This window comes from Peromyscus leucopus, chromosome 10 (assembly GCF_004664715.2).
Source record: "Peromyscus leucopus breed LL Stock chromosome 10, UCI_PerLeu_2.1, whole genome shotgun sequence".
NCBI classification, from domain to species: domain Eukaryota; kingdom Metazoa; phylum Chordata; class Mammalia; order Rodentia; family Cricetidae; genus Peromyscus; species Peromyscus leucopus.
This window is the reverse complement of record NC_051071.1, coordinates 12,364,280-12,390,339: the sequence shown is the minus strand read 5'-3', so window position 1 is coordinate 12,390,339 and position 26,060 is coordinate 12,364,280. Positions and strand designations below refer to the sequence as shown.

General features: G+C 47.9%; 1 protein-coding gene and 1 long non-coding RNA gene across 3 annotated transcripts; one reads left to right on the top strand and one right to left on the bottom strand.

The window, feature by feature from the left end:
* On the bottom strand, positions 1 to 24,169 carry B3gnt2 (UDP-GlcNAc:betaGal beta-1,3-N-acetylglucosaminyltransferase 2). Its single transcript, XM_028876351.2, is given in 3 exon segments — positions 1 to 1,296; positions 1,298 to 2,167; positions 23,940 to 24,169. Coding segments are annotated over 2 exon segments (1,194 nt in total). The 5' UTR covers positions 2,159 to 2,167; positions 23,940 to 24,169; the 3' UTR covers positions 1 to 963.
* Positions 24,170 to 24,305: 136 nt separating this feature from the next.
* On the top strand, positions 24,306 to 25,678 carry LOC119088625. 2 transcript variants are annotated; one of them, XR_005092297.1, is made up of 2 exons: positions 24,306 to 24,624; positions 25,221 to 25,678. It is a non-coding gene; the product is annotated as an uncharacterized LOC119088625 (long non-coding RNA). The 2 variants fall into 2 exon arrangements; XR_005092296.1 differs by having other exon boundaries at positions 24,306 to 24,987.
* The last annotated feature ends 382 nt before the right edge of the window (positions 25,679 to 26,060 follow it).

Sequence of the window (26,060 nt, the reverse complement as noted above, 5' to 3'; positions counted from 1 at the left end):
AAATAAAATATTACACAAAATATTTTTTAAGAAAATGTTTTGGTCTTTGATCTGAACAATAAATAAAAACACAGGCACTTCTACACTGAGAGAGGGAAGCATCACTACCCGGAGAGCTTCATCTAAGCAATGTGTGGAACATGGCAAGAAGAATCCTGGAGTTTTAAACTGACAAGCCACTTAAGCAAATGCCTTCAAATTCTATCTTTTCATTTCAAGTTCAAAAGTCACAAATGCTTCCCTGACTCACAGTGAACATTCACAAACCCATATGGCTGTCGGGCTACTCAGTCTTCAGTTGGCCATTAGGGAATCACACTCAGGATTTCCAAAATACTAAAACTGGGCTAGCTATCATGATGCCACCCAGCAAACCAAACACAAGTAAAAGAAAATCCTCTGCCCTTCTCATGGCCTAAGGCCAGAGGAGGTGAACTGCGCATGCTGCACAGTGACTTTCCTTTGTCAAGAAAGTGACAGGTTCTAATAACAAGGAGAATACTGTTGGGGTGACAGGAATTTTAACATCAGTCTACTTTCTAGACAATTTTAAAAATCCATCAAAACCTTATGAAAATAAACATAATTCCATTTCACAAAAACACCAGATCATGCCCTACAAAATCAAAATTAGCCAATCGGTTATAATGGAAACAGGAGTATACCATTATAAGGACAAAAAAAAGATCTTCATGGTCAAATTCTAAACTTGATTTTGGAGAAGGAAAAATTAGAAACTGAGGACCGGCAGCCAGAAGAAGGGTCAGAACTAACCATCCTGCCATGATGAATTGTCTTCAGCTTTTCTCTGGCCACAAAGGTGTGGAACTGAAGGGCTTGAAGGCCCGGATGCTACTCATCAAGGCTGATGGCTTCACACAGAAGTCGCCCTACTGTGAAAGCACAATGTGGGAACTAGACAGGATAGGCCTCTGTGTGAAATGTAGGTAGCACAGATGTACATTAGCATTTTAAATTAGGACTTTGCAACTGAGACCAAATATCAATCATCTCTTGAGGTTTTCTGCTATGTACTAACATTAGATCTATATATGCACAAATATTTTTCTTATTTTTCTCTTCAATATCAAATGTCCTGAAGCCTTTGTGCTTCTCTGGAACAAGGCCCAATTTCTGAAGGCACATTCCAGTATAAACATCATCTATGGGGTAGAGGTGGACCCGGTCAGTTATATTGTACAGTCTCAGGGCCAGGGGGCCAGAGTACAGGAATCCACCTCCCCCTGCATACGGTGGGTAGACCCCAGTGTAGAAGACTTCTGGGATGTAGTACTTTCAGTTTCTTATCCCGATGAGGTCCAGCATTGTGGATCACGTCACCTATAAACAAATCTTTGGCTTTGTTCTTGGATAAGCTATTCAAGTAATTCAGGATGTGATGAGTGTTCACAAACACATCATCATCGCCTTTGAAAACAAACTCTGCGTCTGGACAAGAAGTGCTCACCCACCTGAGAAACAGCACTTCCTTCAGGGACAGGTTGAAGAATGTGTCTCTGTAGTTCCACATGAGAATGTCCTGGTGCTTCTCACTCTCAAACTTCAGCATGTCTGAAAGGTCAGGGTGGTTGTCCTCTGGGGGTGTCTTGCCCAACAAGAAGACTCTCACTACGGTCTGGTTCCCCACGTTGGTTTCTCTGCCCCAAGACTCCCGAATTGCTTGCCTTCTGGCGAAATGTGGAATGAGGGACTTAATTGCCAGCAGTAAGAAAGGTTTCTTTGCACATTTCTTCGGTTGATCTATAAGCAGTGAGTAATTTCGGCATCTCAAATACAAGAGGAAGTCTTTAAATCTGTCCGGCAGATTATTAAAATCTGTCACAGCTGTCATGACCCTTGGGTCAGGTTCACAGTAGCCCAGATGACTTGTGTTAGGAGACATGTACAAGTCCCCTGTCTGGTTAGCCAGCCTGTTCAGAATGGGATTGTACCACTTGTTCAGTTGCTCTTGTTCTCGGTTCCAGTACGCCCGGGGAGGGCTGGATATCTTCCAGAACTTTTCTTTGGGTATTATTACTCCCCCCTTTCCATTTTTTTCTTGGCTACTGTTTTTGGAGACTTCCACAATCAAATAAATGAAGACATTTGCCATCATCAGGATACCCAACAACTTTATTCTTCGACGTCCAACACTCATTTCTCATATCTGGAATAAAGGTTAAGGAAGAACATTAGTTAACTCTGAATTTGAATTCCATGTACACTTTAGGTCTCTTACTTTTTTAAGGAGCTTCATGAAAGCTCCTTAGCATGGTGACATATGCCTTTACTTCCAATAACTCAAGAGGGAAATGAATCACTGAGTTCCAGGCCAGCCAGGGCTACACAGTGAGACCCATTCTTTTTTATTTTTTAAAAGTCTTCCCAAAAAGAAATGTTTTAGAATAGGAACTCCAGATTCACCAGCTCTGGTTGAAATTAAATATCAATTTTCCACCTGTAAAGTGGGCTGGTTGTAGAAACTATGTGATTTTTGTATCAAGGCTTTTGAAATCATGCCTGGCCCACTGCAATCACTAAGTAAGTAATGGCTAATTATCAACGTTATTTTAGACACTCAGTGGGTAGAGGCAAGCATCACTAAATAAATAACTTCATGGTTGTTCAACTGCTTAAAAGGGTACATACAAATCAGTGCTTTGCAAACTTGCCAATAATTCATAATTTTTATTGTGATCCAATATGCACATGTGCACACATTACTATATATTACATTACACTACATACAATGTCACATCATTTACTCTGAATTTGTCATTTCTTTAAAAACACAGACCCAACACTGAATTATTTCCTAACCTACTAACGTAAATAAAATCCAAATTAGTGGGTTGTTTTAGGTTCACTGGCTCCTAACCACAAGTTCCAAGGTGAAAAGGATTTGTTCTTCTGAGAACACTGAGAAACTCTTCCATCACAGACAGCTCAGATCATAGAAATTCAAGGCTGCTTTGTCTCTTGTAATGTATCTAGTAGTCTGTGCTGAGGACTGTCAAACGGCTCTACCACAGACAGCTCCTAGTTAAGGCCTCTGTAACTGCAGAGCAAGTACACAAAGGGGCTGGAGAGAGAGCTCTGCAGTTAAGAGCACTTCCTGCCCTTGCAGAGGGTCCAGGTTTAGTTCCTAGCACCCATGTCAACCTACAATCATCTGTAACTCCAGTTCTAGCGTATCTAACGCTCTCTTCCCATCTTCTCAGACACTAGGCACACATTTGATAGGAATACATGCAGATAAACACACAGATCACACACACACACACACACACACACACACACACACACACACACACACAAAATAAAATAATGAAAAATGTTAAAAAAGGAAACCAAACTTGCCTGTGCCTAACAAACACTGCAGACTTCCTTTTGCTATTCTTTCTTAAACAATATAGTATAACAACTATTTACACAGTGTCTACACTGTAGTAAGCAAGCATCGTAAGTAAAGGAGAGATTGTTAAAGCACACAAGAGGGAGCCTTGAGTGGTGGTGTACAGCTCTATTCCCGGTACTGACTTATGAGGGTAAGGCAGGAGACCAGGAGTTCAAAGCCAGCATCAGCTACACCAGACTCTCATACAACAACAAGAAACTAAATGTACCCCAGGAGAGTGGGCCAGGTTATATATAAATTGCCATTTCATAAGACTTAAGCACCCACAAATTCTATGTCTGAGGGAATCCAGGAACCAAACCTCCACAAATACAAAGAGCAACTCAGTCAATTAAAGGGTCTTTCTTGGGTAGTTTGTTGTGGGAGGCAGAGTCTTGCTATATTGTTTGGGCCCAAATGCACGGGGTCTCTCCCAATGTCTCAATGTTTTCATTTTGTTCTAAAACAGCTCCACAAAAACATAAACCACCACTCCCCAGGCCACTGCACATGAGAAAGTGACACACTCAAACAGGCCACTCCCCCACCCCAGCTCCCCAGGATCCCACCTCTGAGCAGCAGAAAGGAAAGCTGCTCAGAGGAGCTACAAGATGAAAACCACAAAACACGCGTGCCTTTTTAATCATAGTTTTAAAGCAGCCCTGGCCACACAGGGGTGAATATTAGCTAACTGCTCCATCCTTCTCAGGCCGACTATGTGAGTACATCTTACAAAATCTTGTTAGTATCTGATGCTGATAAATAATTAATAGTTTAATTTAGAAAAGTCACAGGCACCTTTAAGCTTGACTGCTTTTGGAAACAGGGTCACACGTAACTCGGCTGACCTCAAACTTACTGTGTAACCACACCATCTTTTAATATCTGATCTTCCTGTCTCCATTTCCCAAGGACTGGGATTACAGGGATGTGCCACCACACCCAATATAGACTTTTCAAAAGACACAATTCAAAAATAAAAGGTTCCCATTCTCTTTTTAAAAATTATTTTACGGGGGCTGGAGAGATGGCTCAGAGGTTAAGAGCACTGGCTGTTCTTCCAGAGGTCCTGAGTTCAATTCCCAGCAACCACATGGTGGCTCACAATCATCCGTAATGAGATCTGGTGCCCTCTTCTGGCCTGCAAGCATGCATGTAGGCAGAATACTGTATACATAATAAATAAATAAATGTTTTAAAAAAATTATTTTACTTTATGTGTTTTGAGTGTTTATCTGCATGCATTCATGTGTGCCACGTGCATGCCTGGTGCCCATGGAGGCTGGAAAATGGCATCAGATTCCCCTGGAACTGGAGGTACAGATGGTTAGGAGCTGCCACGTGGGTGCTAGGAACCAAATCTGGCCCTCTGCAAGTGCTCTTAATCACTGATCCATCTCTCCAGGCTCCGAAAATGGTTCTCTTTAAACTGGATGTTCTGGGCTGAGGGTGCAGCACTTGCTATGTAAGGAGAAGACCTGAGCTTGAACACCTAAAACCCACACGAAGCTGGGCACATGCAGGACACCTGTAGTCCCTGCGTTCCTAGAGGAGGACAGGTACTGGTTACAGAACCTCTGGGTTCAGCACCACCACCACAAAAGAGAGCCCACATCACACATCGCAGAAGATGAGGACCAGCGCAAGCAGTTAGTCTCGGCCTCTACACTGTGCTGTGGCAGGTAAATGTTCATGTCCACAAGCACCTTTGCACACAAAGAGGGGCTCTTCCCTCAGAACTCCTAGTCTCCTTCTTGTGGGCTCTTTCTCCTCTGAAAGAGGCAACAAGGAAAAGTATGGGATTGAACAGAGAGAACTATCGTGAGGAAAACATTTGGGAAGGTACTCAGGAAAAAACAACAAAAACAGTAGACACAAGCCAGGTAGTGGTTACATACGCCTTTAATCCCAGCACTCAGGAGGCAGAGGCAGGCAGATCTCTATGAATTTGAGGCCAGCCTCGTCTACAGAGTGAGTTCCAGGACAGCCAGGGCTGTTACACAGAGAAACCCTGTCTCGATAAAACCAAAAGCCAAAAACAAAACAACAGAAAACTGTACACACTGTAATTATAGGCAAAAGCTGAACACTTAGACATATTTTCAATTTAGTAAAAAAATTGAAAAATCAATAAATAAAAGACAACAGCTTGCAGAAGAAGACAGTGAAGCACACACGCTACTTTAACATAGCAGTCTGTGAAATTCTACAGTGAATTCTCCGAAGATGCAGCATAAGCAAGAGGAAAAGACTGCAGGTAAACCAACAAGTCACATGTCTAGGTGCTGGGGCCAGGAATTACTGAAATCTAGTCAGACATTCTCCTAAGTCCATCAATCCTTCTTAAAAATTATTGATTATATACATACATATACATACATACATATCTACATATACATACATGTACAACTGTGTGTATATATGCATATGTGTGTATGCATGTGTATATATGTGTGTGTATGTATATATGTATGTGTGTATATATGTATGTGTGTATATGTATGTATATATATATATATATATATGAGTGTTTTACCTGCATGTATATCTGTACACATTACAGAAGCCAGAAAGAGGCTGAGATCCCCTGGAACAGGAATTACAGACTGTTGCTGGCCACCATGTGAGTGCTCAGAACAAAACCTAGGTCCTCTGAAAGAACAGCCAGTGTATTTAACCACTGAGACAATCCAACTCTCCAGTCCACTAATCCTTCTTGAGGACATGTAAATGCACTTAAAGGGATACCATCCTTTCAACTGTACTTGCTCAAGGTCATATATGGAGCATCTACCTATTACCCCATTGGCTGTTAAAACCCCACCCTACCCCCTGCCAAGTTCACAGGATGCCACTTTATGAGTAAAGAAAATAGGGATGGGTTGAATATCACCTAAGACTCAAGGGTGAGCTGGATCCTGGAGTGGGCTCTTTGCACACATTCTTTTCTCAATTTGGTACAACCTCATTCTGCTCCAGGTAACTGGTGAAGTCTGGGGGTTGGCTCAAGAATGAAAAGGTTAGAGACCTTGGGTCCAGATTATACACATCTGTGGCCTAGAGCCTTCGAAGAAAGGAAAAGAGGAGAGCAGGAAAGCTCCTGGGCCCTTCAGGAAATGCCAGCCTTTCTTAGAAGACTCAGAGTCCCCAAACGTTTGAAGGAACCCTTTCCACCAATTTCAAACAGGTATTCTTCAAACTTACCTGAGGAGAGGGATGAAAAACAACCCAGATTCTCGACTGCATATCCCCCCAGCATTAGATGGTATCTCTTACTTGTGACCTAGACACTGACTCTTGTAAGAGAACTTTGCTTTTAGACTCTGACAAGTGGAGTTCATAGAAGGGAAGATAATAAGGCAAAGATCCCATTTAAAAGAAGAAGAAGAAGAAAGAAGAAAAAAAAAACACATGGGAAAAGCTCTCAGGTAGTTAAGTAATTCCCACTGCAGACATAAAGCCCATTTTGTGGTTTTTGGCGTTTCCCCCCCCCCCAGAAGTTACATTGCTTTAAAAGAATTTAAGAAATACTTACACCAATGCTGGAGAAATGGCATAACTACTCCCCTCCTCCACCACTACCACTACCATCACCACCACCACCTATGAGACCCAGAATTTAAGGAAAAACTTTTTGCATTTTTTTCCAACAGGGATGGAGACTTTTCAGAGACGACCCACCCACCCCACCCCACCTCCACAGGTTTCTCTGTGTCAACCTGGCCATCCTGGAACTCAATCTGTAGACCAAACTGGCCTCGAACTCAGAAAGCAGAGGCAGGCAGATCTGAGTACTGGGACTAAAGGCGTGCACCACCACACCCAGCTAGGAACAGACTTCTACAACACTGTAACTGAATTTAACAAAAAAGGAACTTCCTTTCTTATTTTGCAACTAAACTGTTCAGAAAGGCGATGCTGGGGCAAGAAAGGGATTACCAAACAGAGAAGAAAGTTGTCGAACATAATTGCCGTGCCCAAGCTACACGAACGCCCAGAGAAAGTACAACACACTAGCGGCCGCTAGGGCAGTAACACCAACCGTAACGGAAGCAGAAGGTTCCTCAATGCTGCCCACACTGCCATTCTCATACCCATGGGACCTTGGACGGAGCCACCGCATAAAGCCCCAGCGCTTGGCTCCACCCTCCAAGCCTGCCTCCACCCTCCCATGGCTCTGTCCGAATCCCACCTAGGTTGCTTACACCTCGCTCAGAGGGCCATGCCACTTTTTAGAAAGGCTCTCAGACACAGAAGGAACGTGTGAAATGCATCTGCTGGCACCTGGAACCAGCAATACTCCCAAGCAGCTATTCTAAATGCTCTTCCCCTCACTGACCCATGGAGACACTGAGCACCAAGTGACTGGACCTGCCCCAGATCACACAGCTGCTTAATGGCTAGGCTGGGATTCAACGCAAGTGATGCAGGACCATGATGAAAAGAACTCAGGAATACTAGTCACATTTTCAGTGACTAATCTTAGATAATTTTTAATTATTTTATTTAAAATTACTGAATTATTAAAATTTTATATTTATACATTTCAACCCACAGAAGTACCATAAGTTACAAATCAGATGCAAGAGGCAGGGAAGAATTATCCCACTCTGGCCCTCTCATAAACGAGGGAAGTTTCCCCAGTTCCTGGCCAGTGGTGAGAGTCAAGATTTGAGCCAGGGCAGACTTGCCCTGGAACCCAGAAAGGTTTACCATACCATCAGGACAGAGCAGGAACCAAGCCAGATGCTGGGGCCTGAGACTTTGTGTCTTAGTTTCTTCTTCCCCACATAAAACACGGTTGTCAAACGGCACCGATTTTAAGATTTCCCTGTTGTACTAAGCAGCAGCTGTGTCCTGGCCTATTGCCTACACACTTGCAGGAGACCATCGCACTGCCACGCCCAGTTGGTGTAACTCTACCTACGCAGGCCACAGCCTCCTTCCTTCAAGGTGCCAAGAGGTTCCTCCCAGTTCTAAAAGATATGTAAACACTTATGCAGCTACTGGTCAGCAAACACCTGACGATGACCAGGGTAGCCCTGACAACCGGTTCTCACTGAGCCATGACCCCATTTCAAGGGTCTCAGGCAACCACAGCCAACCAGGGACAACGCCAGCCACGCATCAAGCCAGACCTAACGCCTGCACCAAGTGCCTTGCAGTGCCACAGTACCAAGGTGCTGTGGGGGGCTTGGACCCCAAATGTCCTCCGAAGGCCTGGTCCCCTGCCTGGCCACTCCTCGGTGCTGGTGGAACCTTTCGGAGGTATGCTCTAGTGGAAGAGGGTTGGGAAAGTGAGACCCAATCTATTCCTCTTTCTTCAACTCATTCCCGATTGTCATTAGGCTCCCTCACTACATGCTCCCACCATGATGCATGGGGCCACCAAGGCCCAAACGCAACGTGACAAAGTGAGCATGGACTAAATAAACCTCTTTTTTTGGCACAGGCCAAATAAACTTTCCTGCTTTGAAGTCTACTTAGCACAGAAATCTTGCCAACACACAATGTTAGGAGTGAAAAAAAGGCAGGACCTTTCTAATAAAGTAGAAGTGATCAGTCACCTCAACCCAATCAGGCTAAGACAAGGCTAGAAGTCCAACTTATGATTGTACACAGGAGAATGAGTCAGGGGCCTCTAAACGGAGCTTTGCTCACTGCTGTTCAAATCCGACCAATGTCAGAACAGAGGAGAGAGAAGCCAGCCCAAGCACACTGCCTCATCACTGTTCGTTCCTGTGCCCTGCTGCTGTCAATGAGGTCATCTCTCTGACACCTTCACCTCCCATCTGTGGCTGCTCCTTGCCAGCCTTTTCTGGGCCCTGTTCAAGCAAACGGAGGCAGACACAGTTTGCAGCTAAGTGGTTCGTGGGGAGAAAAGCTTCCAGCAAAATGGCAGATGGCAGGTTACCAGAGAGTGATCAGCAGGGCCAGAAAGCCTGGGCCTTTCCTAGAGTTCTGCCCTAATGGGTACTAGAGGCCTGGCCCAGGTTCTTGCCAGGGCTGGGCAGGGGAGCCTCAGGAGTCCCCCATGGCACCAGGCTAGGAAAGTGTGCCTGCCAGTGTTTTCTATCTGCAAGCCACAGAACAGGCAGCGTCTAAGGAACTGGTTCCCAGTTGCTAGTTTTCCTCTCCATGTCCAAAATTACAAGGGAAAAGTACTTCCAAGGAGTCTATTTAGCCATATGTCTCCAGAGGCAGAAGTGCAGACCAGTGCCTGGCAGGACATGTTCTCATCCTCACCTACTCCTCTACAACCCATTATGGCCAATTTGCTCAAATGGAATTTATCGTTTAAAAAAAAAAATTAATCACAGGGCTAGAGTTTAATCTCGTGGCAGAGCACCTGTCCAGCATGCAAGAGACCCTAAATTCCATCTTCAGCACCACAAACAAAACAAAAAACTAAATCTACCTCTATTTATCCTTCAAACAAATACATGCAGAACATTTAGAAAAGGAGGGGAAAATAAACAGGTCACCTTGCCCTGTCTTTAATAGAGCTGAAAAGAATTGTACGTCCCTCAGTAGAAAGATTATGTAATTTAAAAATAGGGGTAGCAGATGGAGATAACCTAGACCCGTGTTCAGGCTGAAAGCCGGTCTGACATCTTCCATTGGGCTAATCAGTGCTAGGCTGCTTCCTCCTGTGTAAAGTGGGAATGAGACACTACATACCAAGTCATTCAACAGCTCTCCTCTGGGGCTCCTGCTTCTGCCATCCAATTCTAAATACAGCACATTTCTTCAGTTCTGTCCTTCACTAAGACATTTTCATCCACCCACTGAACCTCCAAAAGGAGGGCACATGTTTAACACTTCTAACTCCTGAAACTAGCTTTGAACGGTTTCAGAATGTCTAACAGACACTGACTGCTTCTCTGCAGAAGGTCAGGTTCTGGGCATGGGGAAACCCCAGAATTTCTTTCCCTGATTCTTCCTGCTCCCTACATTTACCCAGCAGTCACATCCTGGGCTCCTACCTCCATCTTGTCATTCACATCTCCTCCTAGCTTCCTCTGCATTCATTCATCAAGCCTTGAGCCCATACCCACCCTGAGAACCCGAAGTTCATGCTCACTACAATGCCCTACTCCCGAGCTGATCAGCCTACACGTGACCTCCCTGACCATGCAGCTCCCCAGTGAAGTCAAGGCATTACTGAACACAGCCTCACTTCACATCCTCCCTGCTCCTGGAGCTGGAACCCCCCCCCTCCCCTGCGCCCCCAACACACACACACACACACACACACACACACACACACACACCAGCTCACTTTCCTCTCCTGGTCAGGGTGGCCCAAACATAGGCATCTGCTCCAGGCAAGGTCTCTGATGCACTATTACACACCAAGACACAGTGCCTCCAAAGCATTCATTCAGCATCTGACAAGGTCACTGAAAACAGTGAATATAAAGCAGGAATTGGACCAATTAAATACATACAACCTTTTCTCAAAAAGATATCAGAAAAGCCACTTACATGTGGGCTAGTGAATTACATGAAATATGTATATTACATAAATCCACCTCATTCTCCTAAGTACTGAAGAGCAACAGGAAGCATAGACTTTCTGGACTAAGGGGACCTGAGCTTCAGAAATAGTGGTCAGTGTCAGACTTGAGAGGAAATCTCAAGAAATGTCCCAGTGCTCCTGGAGCTATAAGTCACTACAGGCAACCAGAGCAGCTCAGTGCAGCTCAGGACACAGCTTAGGTGGCTAGCTCACTACACAGCCAGCCCCAGGGGCCCGGGTAGGTGCACATGAGGGCGAGGGCTGGGTACAGACCACTGTCTCAGCCACGCAACTTCACTATGCTGCCAGAGTGAGAACACGGCACTGCCAGGTACTGGGGAAAGCTGTGCCCTGGCACCAGGGAGGGTAAGAAAAGCAACCAACATTCCAAAGAGAACCACATATTCATCATTTATAGACAAGAACCCAGGAAAGGAAATCTCTTCATCCTACCAGCAACGCAAGAACCGCCAACTTACAAAGAGAGTAAAGGGAACAGCTAAAGGGCCAGATCTACTTTCAGAGGTCAGGCACCTGCAGCAGAGGCGGTACGTGACCAATGAACCAGTGCAAGCTGACAGTCTCTACACCATCAACCCAGGGTCATCTCTGCATAATGCTGCTGTTCCTGTAACTCTGGAGTTAAGGAGGAGACCACCAAACAGAGTCCCGCTCAGTGGATTAGCAGAGGCAATAAACGGCACAGCTTTAACTGACAGCGAGGGATGAGACAGGCCTTGAGGGGGCTGCACAGCAGGGCTAATTTCAGAAGCATGGGAGCAGCAGGTGCACAAGAGTGGGTGGAGCACAAAGCAACTACAGGCAGATGGGCTGTGGAGCCTCTAAGGCAGGGTGGGCAGGAGCTGGTGGACCCAGGGGTTCTCCTCCTCAGAGAAACCTGCCGCTAACACTAACCAGACAGATGCTGGGCGGGGCTGCCAATCTTTCACAGCTCTGCCTAAAAGTGAAAACCGATCAGCTGTGTCACACAGACATGAAATGGCAGGTCTTCCATAAAGCAGTCTGTCTCCCCTGCTCTGCACCCACCTACCACAGAGGACCACTCCTGCCAACTAACAGCATGGCCCTTGTGACCAACCCCCAACTATGATAAAAAGTGATAACCAGCCGGGCGTTGGTGGCGCACGCCTTTAATCCCAGCACTCGGGAGGCAGAGCCAGGCGGATCTCTGTGAGTTCGAGGCCAGCCTGGGCTACCAAGTGAGCTCCAGGAAAGGCGCAAAACTACACAGAGAAACCCTGTCTCGAAAAACCAAAAAAAAAAAAAAAAAAAAAAGTGATAACCAGGCCACCCATCTTTTCCCATCTTCTGAGCATTTCAGGAAAATGGCAGAGAGAACACACAATTCTGAAGTCGTTTAGCAGCTAGTGGAGGTTCTGTGGCCACACCCAGAAGAGGGAGAAGCCAGACCGTCTTTTGTCACAGTACACACAGGAACACAAGGTCACCCTAGGACAGTGCCCTTAACTTCACCAGAAAAGAACATGTCCTGGTTTTCATTTATCATCTTCTCATGAACTTCCTTCCTAAGTTTCCTACTCTGTCCTTTGCCCATTATTCTGTCTGGATGTTCTCATGTCATTTAGTTTTCACTAAAGCTCCCAAAAGTGAAGCAATTAGGTTGAGAACAGAGAGCTAATCCCCGTGGAGGTGAGCTTTGACCTTTGAACCCACCCCAGAGGCTGTGCTCCTGTACAGTCTACTCCATCAACAGCATCAAAAAGGACAGGATTCTCTAGTGAAGAGCAGTTCTTAAATAATGGAGAAACTGAAATCACAGCATTTGTTGATACTTGAAGGGGCATAAACAATTCTAAGAAAAACCAAGGAATGAGACTTTTGTTAACAATAATAATAATAACATATTGCAAATGGCCAATTAGGTAGCAATCTCTGGACTGAGGCATGCTGGCCTGCTAAGAGGCATCATTCATGCCATGGGTTTTATGACTCATGAGTTCTCTTGATTAGTTACTCATTCACACTAAAGAATGAAAGACTGGCAAAGGCTTAAACTAGCCCAGCCACAAACATGTCCGTGCAAACCTTCTGTTAGAATTTTTAGCTTTCAGCTGCCCTCCAGCAGCAGAGCCTGACTGGAGGGAACCAGTATGGCCACAACCTAGTCTCACCTGCCCCGAAAATAACCAGCCTGTGACAGAAAGGGTAACTGGAAACAGTCCTGTGTACAACTGCACTCACATGTTTTCCCAACAACACACATGCATTTCCCAGAGCCCAGACCAAGTGCAGAGAAAAATAACTCCTAGACCAGGGTTACAGACCCTTCACCTCATTTACAGAAGAGGATCAAAGCCCCCAGAGACAAGAACCTTGCTGTGCTGAAGTCACCCACAGGGAGAGGCGACACGTCACTGTCAGTCTGCAGTGGGAAGTACTGGTCACAAAGTCCTTTTGCACAGTAAACAAATTCTGGTTCATTAACACAACAAAACAAAACGTCCATTGTCTTACCTCTCACTCCCCACCCCATGGCTTTTATTGCTTCTCCCTCCGACATCTCCTCCACATTTATCGGACTTATTACAAGACTGACAGGACACCAGGACTCTTATCTGCCACTCCACAGACAACAAATGTGAGGATGAGAACACACCCGGGTCCAGGGGCAGGGGAGGAAACAGGAGGGCCTAAAGGAAAACTGTTTTGTTGTCTCCAGACTGGGTGTCTAACCAGGCTGGCCTTGAATTCCCGAACAAGGAATGACCTGAGCGCCTGGTCCTCCAGACTTCACCTCCCAGGTTAGCAGAGTTAACAAGTATTCGGGGCCACTCATGGCTTAAAGGGAAGCTTACTCTTTTCAACCAAGCATCTAACACTGCCTGACACGATCATTCTTGGTTAATTTCATACAAGGGCCATAAGTTTCCCTCTCTAGTCCTTGGCTGGCTACTTGCCAATCCTTGCCATAAGCCTCCTCCCTTTAATACTTCACTTACTAATATTACTAGGACATTACCCAGTACCATCCTCAAGACAGAAGAGCTACCTGGAAATACCTCTCAGGAAATAGTCACAATTAAGTAGGTCTATAAACACACACAGACCCAAGGGGTAGGGAAAGGGAAGAAGAAGGCAATTAAAAATTAATAAAAATGCACAAGCATAGATTATAGCACTGGACTAGAAACAGAATCCCATTATATAAACTGTGTAATTGCTTCTGGAAATAAGCAGGCCACTGGTCTTGACTTGGTTGTCTTAGTGTAGAGATGGGCTGGGAGTTGGCTCCCCATTTCTATAGACTCATACACTCAAAAGCCAGAAAAAGCAATTAGGAAACAAACCTAAGTAACTGTTAGAATGGTCACAATCATCTTGCGCTCCAAGGGGTCTGCACCCTCTTCTAGCCCCCGCCAAAAGGGGGGGCCAGGGGCAAATGTCCCTCTCTCTCTTTCCCCTTTCTTCCCACTCGGCGCGTGGGGACTGCACTGAGCACATTAATAATTATCTTCTTTTGTAACTTCAATAAATATTTAAACTTATACCAATGACATTCATTGTGTTTATTTTAAGTAACTTAATAAATTGCTGTGGGAAGTCTCAACTTCTCATTCTGGTGACACATTTCCCCTAAAAGAGACCATGTCCTGGGTTACTGTGAAGACGACACCAAGGAAAATAAGAGGTGGCAGTCTGAGACTCCAGGGCTCCTTGATTTACAGCTTTAGAGTCTCTTAGAGGGCGGCAGTCTGACTCTTCTGAAAACAGGCCTGAGAACTGAGGATGTGGCTCAGCTGGATGAGCGCTTCCCTGGACGCCAGCAGCCCTGGATTCGATCCTCAGCACCACACAAACTAGGGGTAGTGGTGCATGCCTGGAAGATCAGTAGGAATGGAAACTGGAAGATCAGAAGTTCTCCACCACATAGTAAATGCAAGGTCAGTCTGGAATACATAGGTCTGGCTCAAACAAAATCCCGAGCATGAAAACCATAATGGAGCCTGTGATACAGCGCAGTAGCAGAGCGCTTGTCCAGCATGCTCCAGACCTTGGGTTCCATTCTTAGCAAGGCAAAATAAAATAGAATAATGACGCTCATTACTTTGTATATAACTTTGGTCCAGGTTTCCTTTAAATAGAAAATTTTAAATAACAAACTGCACACTTAAGTCCTCAGGCACTGACTGAGTGTTCCTCCTAGCCGTAAGAATACCAAAGGCCCACAGAATGCTTAAGCCAGGAAAGCAGTCACTAAGTCTCTTCACTTTAGGGAGAAGCTGGCCCCTAGGATCAGAAACCTGCCTGAGGTTCCGCGAGAGAAGCAGGAGGCAGCAGGAACTAGAAACCCAAATGCCCTCCACCCTGTGCCCCTAGGACAGCATGGAAGAGCGGGATGGAGAGGAGATGGCCATCCCCCAATCCTTGCTGAGCATTCTCACAGGGTCTGGCCCCTGTCCATCCTCTCAAAGCTGCTGGGCGATCTCTTGCTTCTCAGCTCTACCCAACCCCTGAAGGGTCAGGCTCAATCCCCACCTTCCTCTGTGGACCCTGTATAATCACGAGGAGTCCATCCCACTAAGGAAGAGACGATCTAGTCCCTGGATGTACCTTCCCTGCCAGGCCTGCTTCCCAAACAGAATGGCTCCAGGAAAGCTGAACTGGCTCTGAGCCCAGAGAGAGGCTGTACTGTACAGTACCCCCCAAGAGCCCTCCCTACAAGATGGATGCTCCCCCAGCACTCCGCTAATAAAAGTCAGGCATCACTCGTCATCCTACGCATGCAGCAGCCTCTGCAATGCCAGCTCTTCTCTAGGCTAAGGGACCATCCTCTCCCAGAAGACTATGTTCCTAGTGACATGTGACCCTGGGGTGACACAAACAAGCCATCCTTCCTCTCAACCCCCATCTGATTCCTCCAGCCTCTTGGAGGCTGCTTGGACTTCAACCACTTACTGAGAGATATCTTCGGACTGTTTCAGCTAAGTTTTTTAAACATAAAAACAAAGCATATAGATTTAAAATACACATCCTCAAAAATAATGACATTTTGGCCTTTCATCTAAAAGTCCTGTTAAAGGTGGATGGAGAAATCATTCAGTAATTCAACCAAGACTAATGGCTACATATTTCAAGAGGTGAAACAGTAATGTATCTTTCTCTGGCCACTTGCCAAGAAAAATTAGTGTTCATTCAGTATACGGGCACAAGGCAGAGCAGCCTGGAAACCCAGCCCCAGCCTCTTTACAAGAGATTCCAGTCACCTCAGTGTTACACCCCAGCACGTGCTGGAGGGAACACAGAGCTGCAGCCATCGCCAGGGCGGGCGGGCTGGCTGGCTGGCTGGCTGGCCCCACCCCACCTAGGGGCCCTTCCTTCTCCCTCCTGCTCAGTGCCTGAGGCAGACAGGATATGGGCAGGGTGGGGCAAGAACAGCAGGATTGCCCCAGAGGCTTCACCACCTCTACCGATTTGAAAATTTCCATTATAAAGAGGGTTGTTTTTTTTTTTTTTTTTAAAGCCGACCCACCAGAACCTTGAGAACAAAAACTCAAAAGAAAACATTCAGTTAAAAATAGTAGTATTTGTGGGAGATATTTTAAGTTCCGTTGAAGGGAATAATTCCTTATGTGGCAAGGAAAAGTAAAATGGTTGTCTCCCACTTCAACAATCAAAGCAACCAGGGTACATCTGGTGCCCATCAGGGAGTAGGCCCAGGACCTCAAGACTCTCAAAGTCCCCCATGAGCCTTCACATAAGAGGGCTCAGCACCCAGCATGCCCCACAGAGCCGGGTAGACTAATACAATTCAGGAGCTACAGGAGTAGCTGACGGGTGTACCTTTAACTTGTGTTACTTCTATTGCTGCAGCGTTACTTTCTATTGTATCATTTTCTATTGGGTTCCCCTCCCTAAATATTTTCCATCTTTGGTTGAACTCTCTACTGCCAAGCTCAGAGATTCAGAGGTGCCATCGGTTAATAAACCCACCTGGATCCTTTCTAGTGTTAGACAAGTAATTTAAATAATTTAGTTTTTAATATCACTGAGTTTCCCCTTGACAATCTAAGGCCAGACCTAAAGGGTTCATTTCTCTTTCTCTCCCTCCCTCCCTCCTCCTCTCTCTCCTCCCTCCTCTCTCCCTCCTCTCCCCCCCCCTCCCTCCTCTCTCCCTCCTCTCTCCCTCCCTCCCTCCCTCCTCTCTCCCTCCCTCCCTCCCTCCTCTCTCCCTCCCTCCCTCCCTCCCTCTCTCCCTCCCTCTCTTCCTCCCTCTCTTCCCTCCCCCTCTCTCCCTCTCTCACACACACACACCCCTCAAAGTGCATTTCAAAGAACGTAAACAATTTCTTAAAAACCTGAACATGAATTTCAAGTGTGGGGTTCAAGGGTCACAGAATCTGGCTAGAATGTTAACTTCAAGACTTAGAGCATTCATTCTACCCACCTGTGTGTGAATGTGGCCCTGAGACGTCTGAAGTCAGGGTCTCACTAGGTAGCCTTGGGCTGGCCTGGAACTCCCTATGTAGACCAGTCTGGATTTAAAACTCAGAGACTAGCCTGCTTCTGCTTCCCCGTGCTGGATTAAAGCTGTGTTTACCAGCCAACCCTAAAGTTTTATCCTGTCTTTGCAAAGGGGTAGGAAACAGCCCCTTAAACTTTGCCATGGCTGCCAGAATTCTGGTTGTCAGCCACAAAGTGAAAACAGCTTCAGCAAACTCTGCAGTGGGCTGTCATGCTGCCTGCCCCGAGGCCACTGTCCTCGCCTCCCATGCTGCTAACATCAGACACTGCTCCCTTAGAGCCAGGGTCAAACAGCAAATCCCCAATGTCTGCACGCTGTGGTGGTCACAGGCATACTGTCCTTGTTCTGCTCCTAGCCCTGCTTGGACCTTCCCAGTCTCCCTCCCTTCGGGATTGTCACAGTTCTTGAGTTCTGCTGACTTCCAGGCCCAACGCTACTGGTCATGACCTCAGCCCTCCCCTCCCTCTTTCTCCTGACTCTTGGCAGCTTTGGATCCTGGCCAGAGTCCTCAAAATTCGCCCCACCTCGGTAGAGCTGGGCCAAGTCTGTTGCTGGGCTGGGACCCTCTTAGATACTACCCCAGACTCCACCCAATCAGACCTGCCTGGGGGTTCACACCCTCCTCCACACCTTCCTTAATGTTTCCAAATGCCACCCCATCCCCTATGAGTTGGTTTTTTCACCTCTCTCCTCTGTCAAATGCAACGTACACTTTATCCCTGGACCAATTCTGAGGCCCTCAGATTTTCCCTCCAAGAGTAATGAGAGAAGTGAACCAATACCAACATGCAGTGCCTAAAATAGACAATAAAAATAAGGCTGCAGGCTCACTGAAGAGGCTGCTAAGTATGCTGAACAAAGAGGAACGATGGCCAGGGAAGGGGAGGACTGAGGCCACTAAGGGGAGCGGTGGGCACAAGAGCCAAAGGCCAGGATGGGAAAGGGGGAGAGGATCAAAGGTGGAACATTCCCGTAGGAGACACCAGAACTTCCGATATTCCAACAGAGACAGGAGGGGTCAGCACAGAATGACCTCCAGACATTTCGATTTTTACAGGATCCTCAGCTTGTGAGAACCCATCAGGCCGTGTAACAGGAAGCTGACAGTCCTGCAGGGACACAAACTGTAACAGGCCTCTGAGCCACCTCTCTACGCAAGCTCATCTTCATCAACAACTGCAAGAACTTCTGTCTCTGCACGGCCTTTCCCACCTTTCCTGCTCTCCAAAGCCGAGGTAGGAGGGTGCTGAGCCTGCTCCTGGGTCCTCCCTCTCTCAGCCTGCTCCCATCGGATCCTGTCACCCTCTATTGGCCGAGCGCTCTCCAGACCCAATGGCAGCAAACAGGACCGAGAACGACAGCCATCTACCTGCAAACACAGCTGCCACGATCCGTCGTTCCCTCTCAAACACGGCCAGCAGCACTGTGCCAGCTTTTGTGGGCAAAGGAGTCGATCCCAGGAGAGGCCGGGGTGTGTCTGTCAGGCACCCTGTAAGGCAGACCCACAGGGGTCAGTGTCACCTCATCCAGCAATATGCTTTTCCTGGCCATTCCAGAAATGCCGAGATGCAGAGGTGAGCTCCTAGGGGGTACACAGGAAGCTGGTGACAGGAGTTATCCTTAACTCGCAGGGCAACCAGAGGCAATTCCCTTTAAGATAGCTTGGATATCATTTCTAAATAAATGTAAGTAAAAGATCCTTTTAGAAAAAAAAAAACAGCAAAGTATCATTGATGTTGCAATTAAAGAATGAGAAGTACCCATTAACACGCACAGGACTGGAATGCACCGAGTGATTTAAATGGCCAGCATGAAGCATGCAATTAAAACCACTGGCAATGTGCTCTCACTTCTGAAATAATTCCCTCACAAAACATGGAGTGGTAAATGCTGTCTGAGCACTTAGGGCGCTTCGTCAGGGCCCTTCAGGAGCACTCATCACCTCACCTTTTACAAGCTCACTCATACCATGCAGGTGCCCAAACAGCTCTGGGAGGGACATCTCAATGTGGACTATCAGAGATAAATGAAAAACAGGAGGTCATCAACTTTAAGAACACATCTTATTTAAACTAAATGCCACAGCAAGGTATTCATCAACAGATTTTATTTCTAACTTCCAATAAAAGCCCTATGTTAGCCGGGGTGGGGCTGCACACTTTTAATACCAGTGCTGGGGTGGGTGGCAGAGTCAGGTAGATCAGAGTTTAAAGATCTGCCTGAGCTACACATTGAGTCCCAAGCCTCAAAACAAGACTTAATTCGATGTTATAATATAGCTTATTTAAACAGAGAATATGTAATTCCTTTAGCTATCACCGTCTCAGGTGTAGTGCTAGTGTTTTATTAAATTTGCATGTATGAGCACACGCATGTGAGCATCAGCCATGGCACACAGGTAGAGGTCAGAGGACAACCTGGGGGGGGGGTTGTTTCTCTCCTTCCACCATGCCCACGAGGTCCAGGGATTGAACTCCGCCGGTCGGGTTTGATGGCAGGGACCCCACACTCACTAAGGTATCTCACCCACCCAGGTATCTTAGTTCTATCATTTGCTTTCATTTTCCTAGCATCATCTCATGGTTCAGGGAGGCCAAGCAACTCACCATAATCACAAAGCAGTGGTAAAACCAGAGTCACACCCCACTGTTCAGAAAACACTACATATGCTATGACTGACTCCAATTAACTAGGGGCAGGTAAAGACGACCTACAGTGCTGTGAGTGACATCTGCAATGACGTCGCCCTGTAGGGGTGGGCACAGGAGCCTCACGGAGCAGCTGAAATTCCCATTTCTTCATAAACTGGAGCTCACACTCACCACTGTGTCATTAACAAAAAGAAAAACCTCAGACAACTGACTCCAAGTTCCTGTTCCTAACTAACCAAACCACCTTTTCACAGCTCAGAAAGCCTACATTCTTAAAACCAATTACCTTGGTTAATAAGGATTTTTTTGTTTGTTTGTTTTAAAAAAAAAAAAGTGAAGAACCTAAATAAACCTAGTTTAAAATGTCACAGAATGAAAGTAGAAAGTATCGATTTCCTGACTACTGGGAATTTCCCCTCAGAATTTAAAAAAAAAAAATCTGAAGGGACTGTCTACAGAAAAACAGAAAACAATTTCTAATTATTACATTTACATTTTGTAATAATTTATTACATTTACATAAAATGTAGACACCTGAAGTGCATAAATGTTAAAATATGCATCTATTTAATCAGATACAATGCTGGCTGTCAAAAACATTGGGTCTTGTTACAATATGAAGCCATGCCAAGCAAACAAAGCTGGCAGCAAAAGAAACTCAAAATAGGGGCAACATACAGTTGAAACGAGTATGAGGCTCAGGAGCAGTAACTTTTTCCAGTAGTAACCGTACCAGGATGCCCAGGGACAAGTCCTCTATCAAACCATAAATGGTTCTCAGGCTTTGTTCAGACTGGCAAAGCCTCTACCAGTGGATGATGATGAAATCATTACATCAATTCTCAAAAAGCCTCACCCCACACATGCACACGCCTCTTATCCAAACAGTAATTGCCTCTCCAGAGAGGCATATATTCATCCTACCATTTTAATATAGCCATCAAACACCCACTCCAGAAGGGAGAAGGCAGCTGGAACCACATCTGGGGTAGGGAGGGTGAGCTGGGCTGGGGTTATCTCCTTCACTGGGTGACTTCTGTTCAGCAATTAGGAAATACCGCTTTGGATAGAGTTCAGCCTCACTCAATTCATTCTTTCACCTCACACACCAAAAAATGCCAGACGACTGATCACGTTTTTTGATCCCAGAGCAATTACAGAAGACAAAAGACTGCTATGATAATTTCTGAGTTTTGGTAATTTATATACCACTATTTGGGTGCTATAATAGGTTGTATTACCAAATACTAGCCCGGTTGCAAAATCTCGTATTTATGAACTATACTTAAGTTTTGAAGTATGAACAGACTGTCCAATAAAGCTTTTTAAAAATGCCCAAAGAGTCAAATATTACACTCATTAAATGAGTTAGGGCTAATTAACAGCACCCACCCAACGTGAAAACAGGTCTGATAGAGATCTGAAATTATGGATTATTGATTGATCGTTCTTGAGATAGAGTCCTCTGGCTCTCCTAGAACTTAAAAATCGGCTTGCCAGTTGCCTCCCAAGTGCTGTGATTAAAGATATAGGCCCCACACCTGACCCTAAATTGTGGTTTAAAAACATAACAGTAGCCGTTTCAAAGTTTGAGAACAAAGACTCATCCTTTCTCTCCATCATTTGAAAAAAGCCCCACAAATTTCTAATATAGCATATCCCAACTTTTAAACCAACCAGCATCATTTTAAGATGGGCAATATTTGGATCTTGTTTCCTAATATAACCCTTATGCATATGCACACATTTGAACAAACAGTGCAGTTAGTGGAGACAGCAAATTATCCATTTCCCCTTCCCCATTTTTAGCATAACTGTTAGTATAAATCTAAAAAAAAAAAATTATTATTTTGGTTTTTCGAGGTTTCTCTTTATAGCCCAGGCTGGCCTGGAACTCGGGGACTCGCTAGCCTCTACCTGAGTGCTGGGATCAGAGGCATGTACCACCATGTCCAGCTTTGAATGGTATCTTTAAAACCCTAAGCCATCTCTATGCCCAGGCCTTCAAAAGCACGTGGGCTGGGTGAAAGCAATTCATAAGCAAATTATGTTTGTTTTTCTCAAAGACTACCTCATTCCTTAGGTCTTAAAAAGCGGCTATCTCCATCTGTCAAGCTTGGGTGATTTCAGGCTAGACATATCTGAACCGTTCCAACAACAGATCCCTGTTTTTGGCAAGCGGAAGCTGAACCAGCGCGAACTTCGTTGTGATCTCTTTAAGTACTTAAAGCATCCTATTTGTGTTCAAAAACAATCTTACAAAGCAAGTATCCCGTTCCGAAACTAAGTAGGGGAACCACGGCTCATACAGGAAAACTAGTCTTTTAACAGCACGTGGCAGAGAAACGAGACTGGTGAAGGCACTCAGTTGAGTTTAACGGGGAGTTGGGCAGTTTACTGTATTTGCTATCTGCACAAAACACTAAATTAAGAGCGGCAGGCAGAGTCCCGGGGAGAAAGCAGTATTCCACGCTGGGAAAGAAGTTCCGAGCAGATAAAAAAAAGACCACCGCGCTGGAAAGGGGGAAATTACTCCGGCAAGTTCTACAGGGCTCCAGCACACTTCTTTGGTCTTAAAACCTAATCAAATATGAAGAGCTCTCGGACTGTGCGTAAAAAATTCCACCAGTTTCATAATCTTTATTAGAAAAAAAAGACAAAAAACAGAAGTCAGACTGGGTCCGGTGGGAAAAGTCACTGGGGCCCTCGGGCGGGTCCCTCTCGGTGCGAGGTCTGAACCCCACTGGAGCGCGCTCTGGGCTGGGTCCTGGTCCCAATCGCCTAGTTCCACTCAAGGTCCAGTGGCCTCCTCATGAACACACACACACACACACACACACACACACGCTCCCCCAAATACATGCAAAACCCTGAAAGAATCTGTTATAACAGGAACCCCATTTTCACCCACTGGCTTCGAAACCCGAAAAGCACGGCTTGCGGGGAGTGGGGGTGGGTGCGTGGCAGAAGAACAGGTTTAATCGTTCCCATTAGTCTACCAAGTTGGGACCACCTCAGGGAGGGGAGCAAAGACCAGCCACCCTGCAGCCAGCCCAGGTTACAAAACGTGTGCAATACTTTCCAAGATGACCTCGCACACCGTGACACTCAAGAGTCGTCTCCACTGAGCTTCCTCTCCACCCAAGACCCCGGAGCTCAGAGGACCCCAGGCGAGCGCAATTAACCAGGTGCTGGGTGTCACGTCCCCAGAAGGGTCCCGCCCCGCAGGAGCGCCCACCTGCCAGCCGCAGGGCCAGCTCGTGAGTCCTGAGTCGGGTTAATCATTCAACGCGGGCGGCGTGGAATATTTTTTTTTTTTAGAGGTCAAAGCCAAAGGTTCTCCCGAAGTTTCACAGGAACCAGTCTTTGGGGACCCGGAGGTAACAGTGCCAGCGGCTGGGGGGGGGGGGGGCAGCCGTCAGCGGCTCACAAACACCTGATCTGCCCCTGCGGCACCCGAGGCCGGCGCAGCGCGGGCGGGCGGGCGGGCGGGGCAGCACACCGCACGCGACGCTCCCCCACCGCCCAGGCCCGCACCTCCCGCCCCGCGCGGGGTGCAGCGCGGCCCAGGGGTCACTGCCCTCTCCCTGCGGGTGCAGGGCGGGGGGAGAGCGAGCAGGTGAGAGGGTCGGGAAGGAGGTGGAGACTCGGAGAGTGGGGAGGAGGTGAGGAGGATGTGAAGGAGCGGAGACGGACCGGGAGGCGAGGAGGCCGGGGAGGCGAGGAGCCTGGGGGAGGCGAGGAGGACCCGAAGGCGCGGAGGCGCCGCCGCCACGGAGGAGCGGCGGGAGCGCAGGGTGCCCGCACCGGCCGGAACTGGCGCGGGCCGGGACGCAGGGCCCGTGCCCACCCAGCCGGCCCTACCTTGTCCAGGGGCAGCTCCAGCTCGGCGGGGCGGGGCGGGAGACCGCGGCCGCATCCACGTCCCAGCCGCGCCTGCGGCTCAGCCCCGCGACCGCCGCCGCTCCGGCTCCATGCGCAGGGCGCGGACGGGCAGCCCGGCGGGGTCGGGGCGGCTCCGGCTCGCCTCAGCTCCAGCACTTGTTGCCGCCGCTGCCGCTACCGCTGCGCCTCACTCCCCGCCGCGGCTCCCGGCCCCGCCGCCGCCTACAGCGTCCCTTCGGCCCCGCCCCCGCCCAGCGCGCCAATCAGACGCCGCGCTACCCGCGCGCGTCACCGCCGGGACGGCCGCGTTCCCGCCCCCTGGCCCAAGTTTGGCAAAGGCCGAACCCCTACCCTCCCGCCAGTCGGCGCCCCGTCCCCGCCGGGCTCTCCGCCCCTCGGTGCACCTAGAAAACCCTAGGCGCCACTGGGGAGCCGCAGCTCCAAAGACGCGCTCCCCTGCCCCAAGAAGTAGCCTGCCCCAGAAAAACAGCAGCGACAGAGTCTCCAACTCAGGGTCTAGTCCAAACTCCTCCGCTACCGGGGCCTCTCGGTGCTGTCGGCGGGGCGCTCGGTGAGAGTTTTCAGGGCCTTTTCCGGCCAGGGCCGGCGTGTGGCTAGGCCTAGACGGCTCCGTGTGGTTGGTGAGAGGGTTCCACCTTGGGAGGTGAGGAGTGGGAAAGCTGGACCCCCGTGGACCTGACCTTTGCTCTCAGCGCACCCGGTACCTGCAGTCACCTAGCTGCTCAAAGCCTAAGGTCGGTGCCTGTTCGGCGCCTTCGGGTCAAAAACATGGGTTTTCCACGTGGTTCCACTCGTGCGTCAGAAAGCCAGGAATGTAAGATGGGGGGGCGCCCGCACCGTGACGCCAAGAGCTGGGTGCAGCCTGCCATCTCAACGCCGACACCCCGCCTCCCGTAACGCTACCGGGGTGGGCACTAGCCACACCCACGCGCAGAGCGCACTGCACCCACGGTGCTCGCCCCTGACCCAGCGCCTCCGCAGGCTCCCCAAAGCGCTGCATGCCTAGGTGAGGCCCCGGGGAAGCCGGCGAGACCGGATGGTGAAGTTGCTCTAGTTTACAAGGCTGGGGTGGGCCTGCCTGGCCGGTATGCCCAGAGCACCGAGTCCCGCCCCGCCCCGCTCCGCTCGGGGCCCTCCTGGCAGCGCCCCTTCCGTCCTTATCGCCGAGCCCTCAGAACGACCCTCTGGAGTTAATCCCGCTGAGAAATTAACACTCCACACCTGTTTGATTCTTTGCAGAAGGCTGTCAGGCGGAGTTAGCCAAAGGGAAGCCATTGAATTTCGAAGCGCTGGGGGTTGGATTTCAGCCCGCTGGACCACCGAGCGCGTACGCTGAGCGAAACTCAGCAGCCTAAAGAAGTGCGAGTTGTTTGGGATGCGTCGAGCCACGTGAATGGGGTCACCAAAAAGAAGGAATTCTGAGTCGGTGGCTCTGGAAATGTTAAGATTGGCAGTCTCCAGACCAAACTGCTTTTATGTTGGTCACGATTCTCTGAAGAGCGACGTGAAGTCCAGGCAACAAGTTGGATTTTTGTCTCCTCACACAAACTGTTAACCACTGTCAACCACTGTCACCCGGGGCAAGAAAGGAAGGGAAATTGTATACCTTCCCGGGGTTTTTCTTTTTGAGCGTCCCTCCCCCCACACGATTTTATTCATAATTTGGAAAGCTAATAAAACATTTTAAAAGAACTAAATTAGAAGTTAGGTCTATGTATTTGATTAGCTGAAGGCCGCTGTTTTGATATTTAAATGCTGTGAGGAGACAAAGCTGGATTATTTCCCACCATCAGATGTTACTGTTTTCCCTTAAATGTGCTTTCAGTAGCCACAGACATGCTTTCAAGGATTGCTAGCCAGAGTTTTGAGTAAAGTCAGCTGGCAGGACCAGGGAAGGAAAGCTTGCGCCTTCCACAGCCGCCAAAAGCTGCCTGGCCCTGAAGTTCAAAAAGAGATGGAAAGCATTCTCTCCGGGGTGCCACTGAGGACAGCTGGAAGTGTGCCGTGCGCCGTCCACAGTGCGCCGTCCACAGTGTGACTGGGGAGATAGCTCAGCGCTGCATTCCACGCCCACTTCGC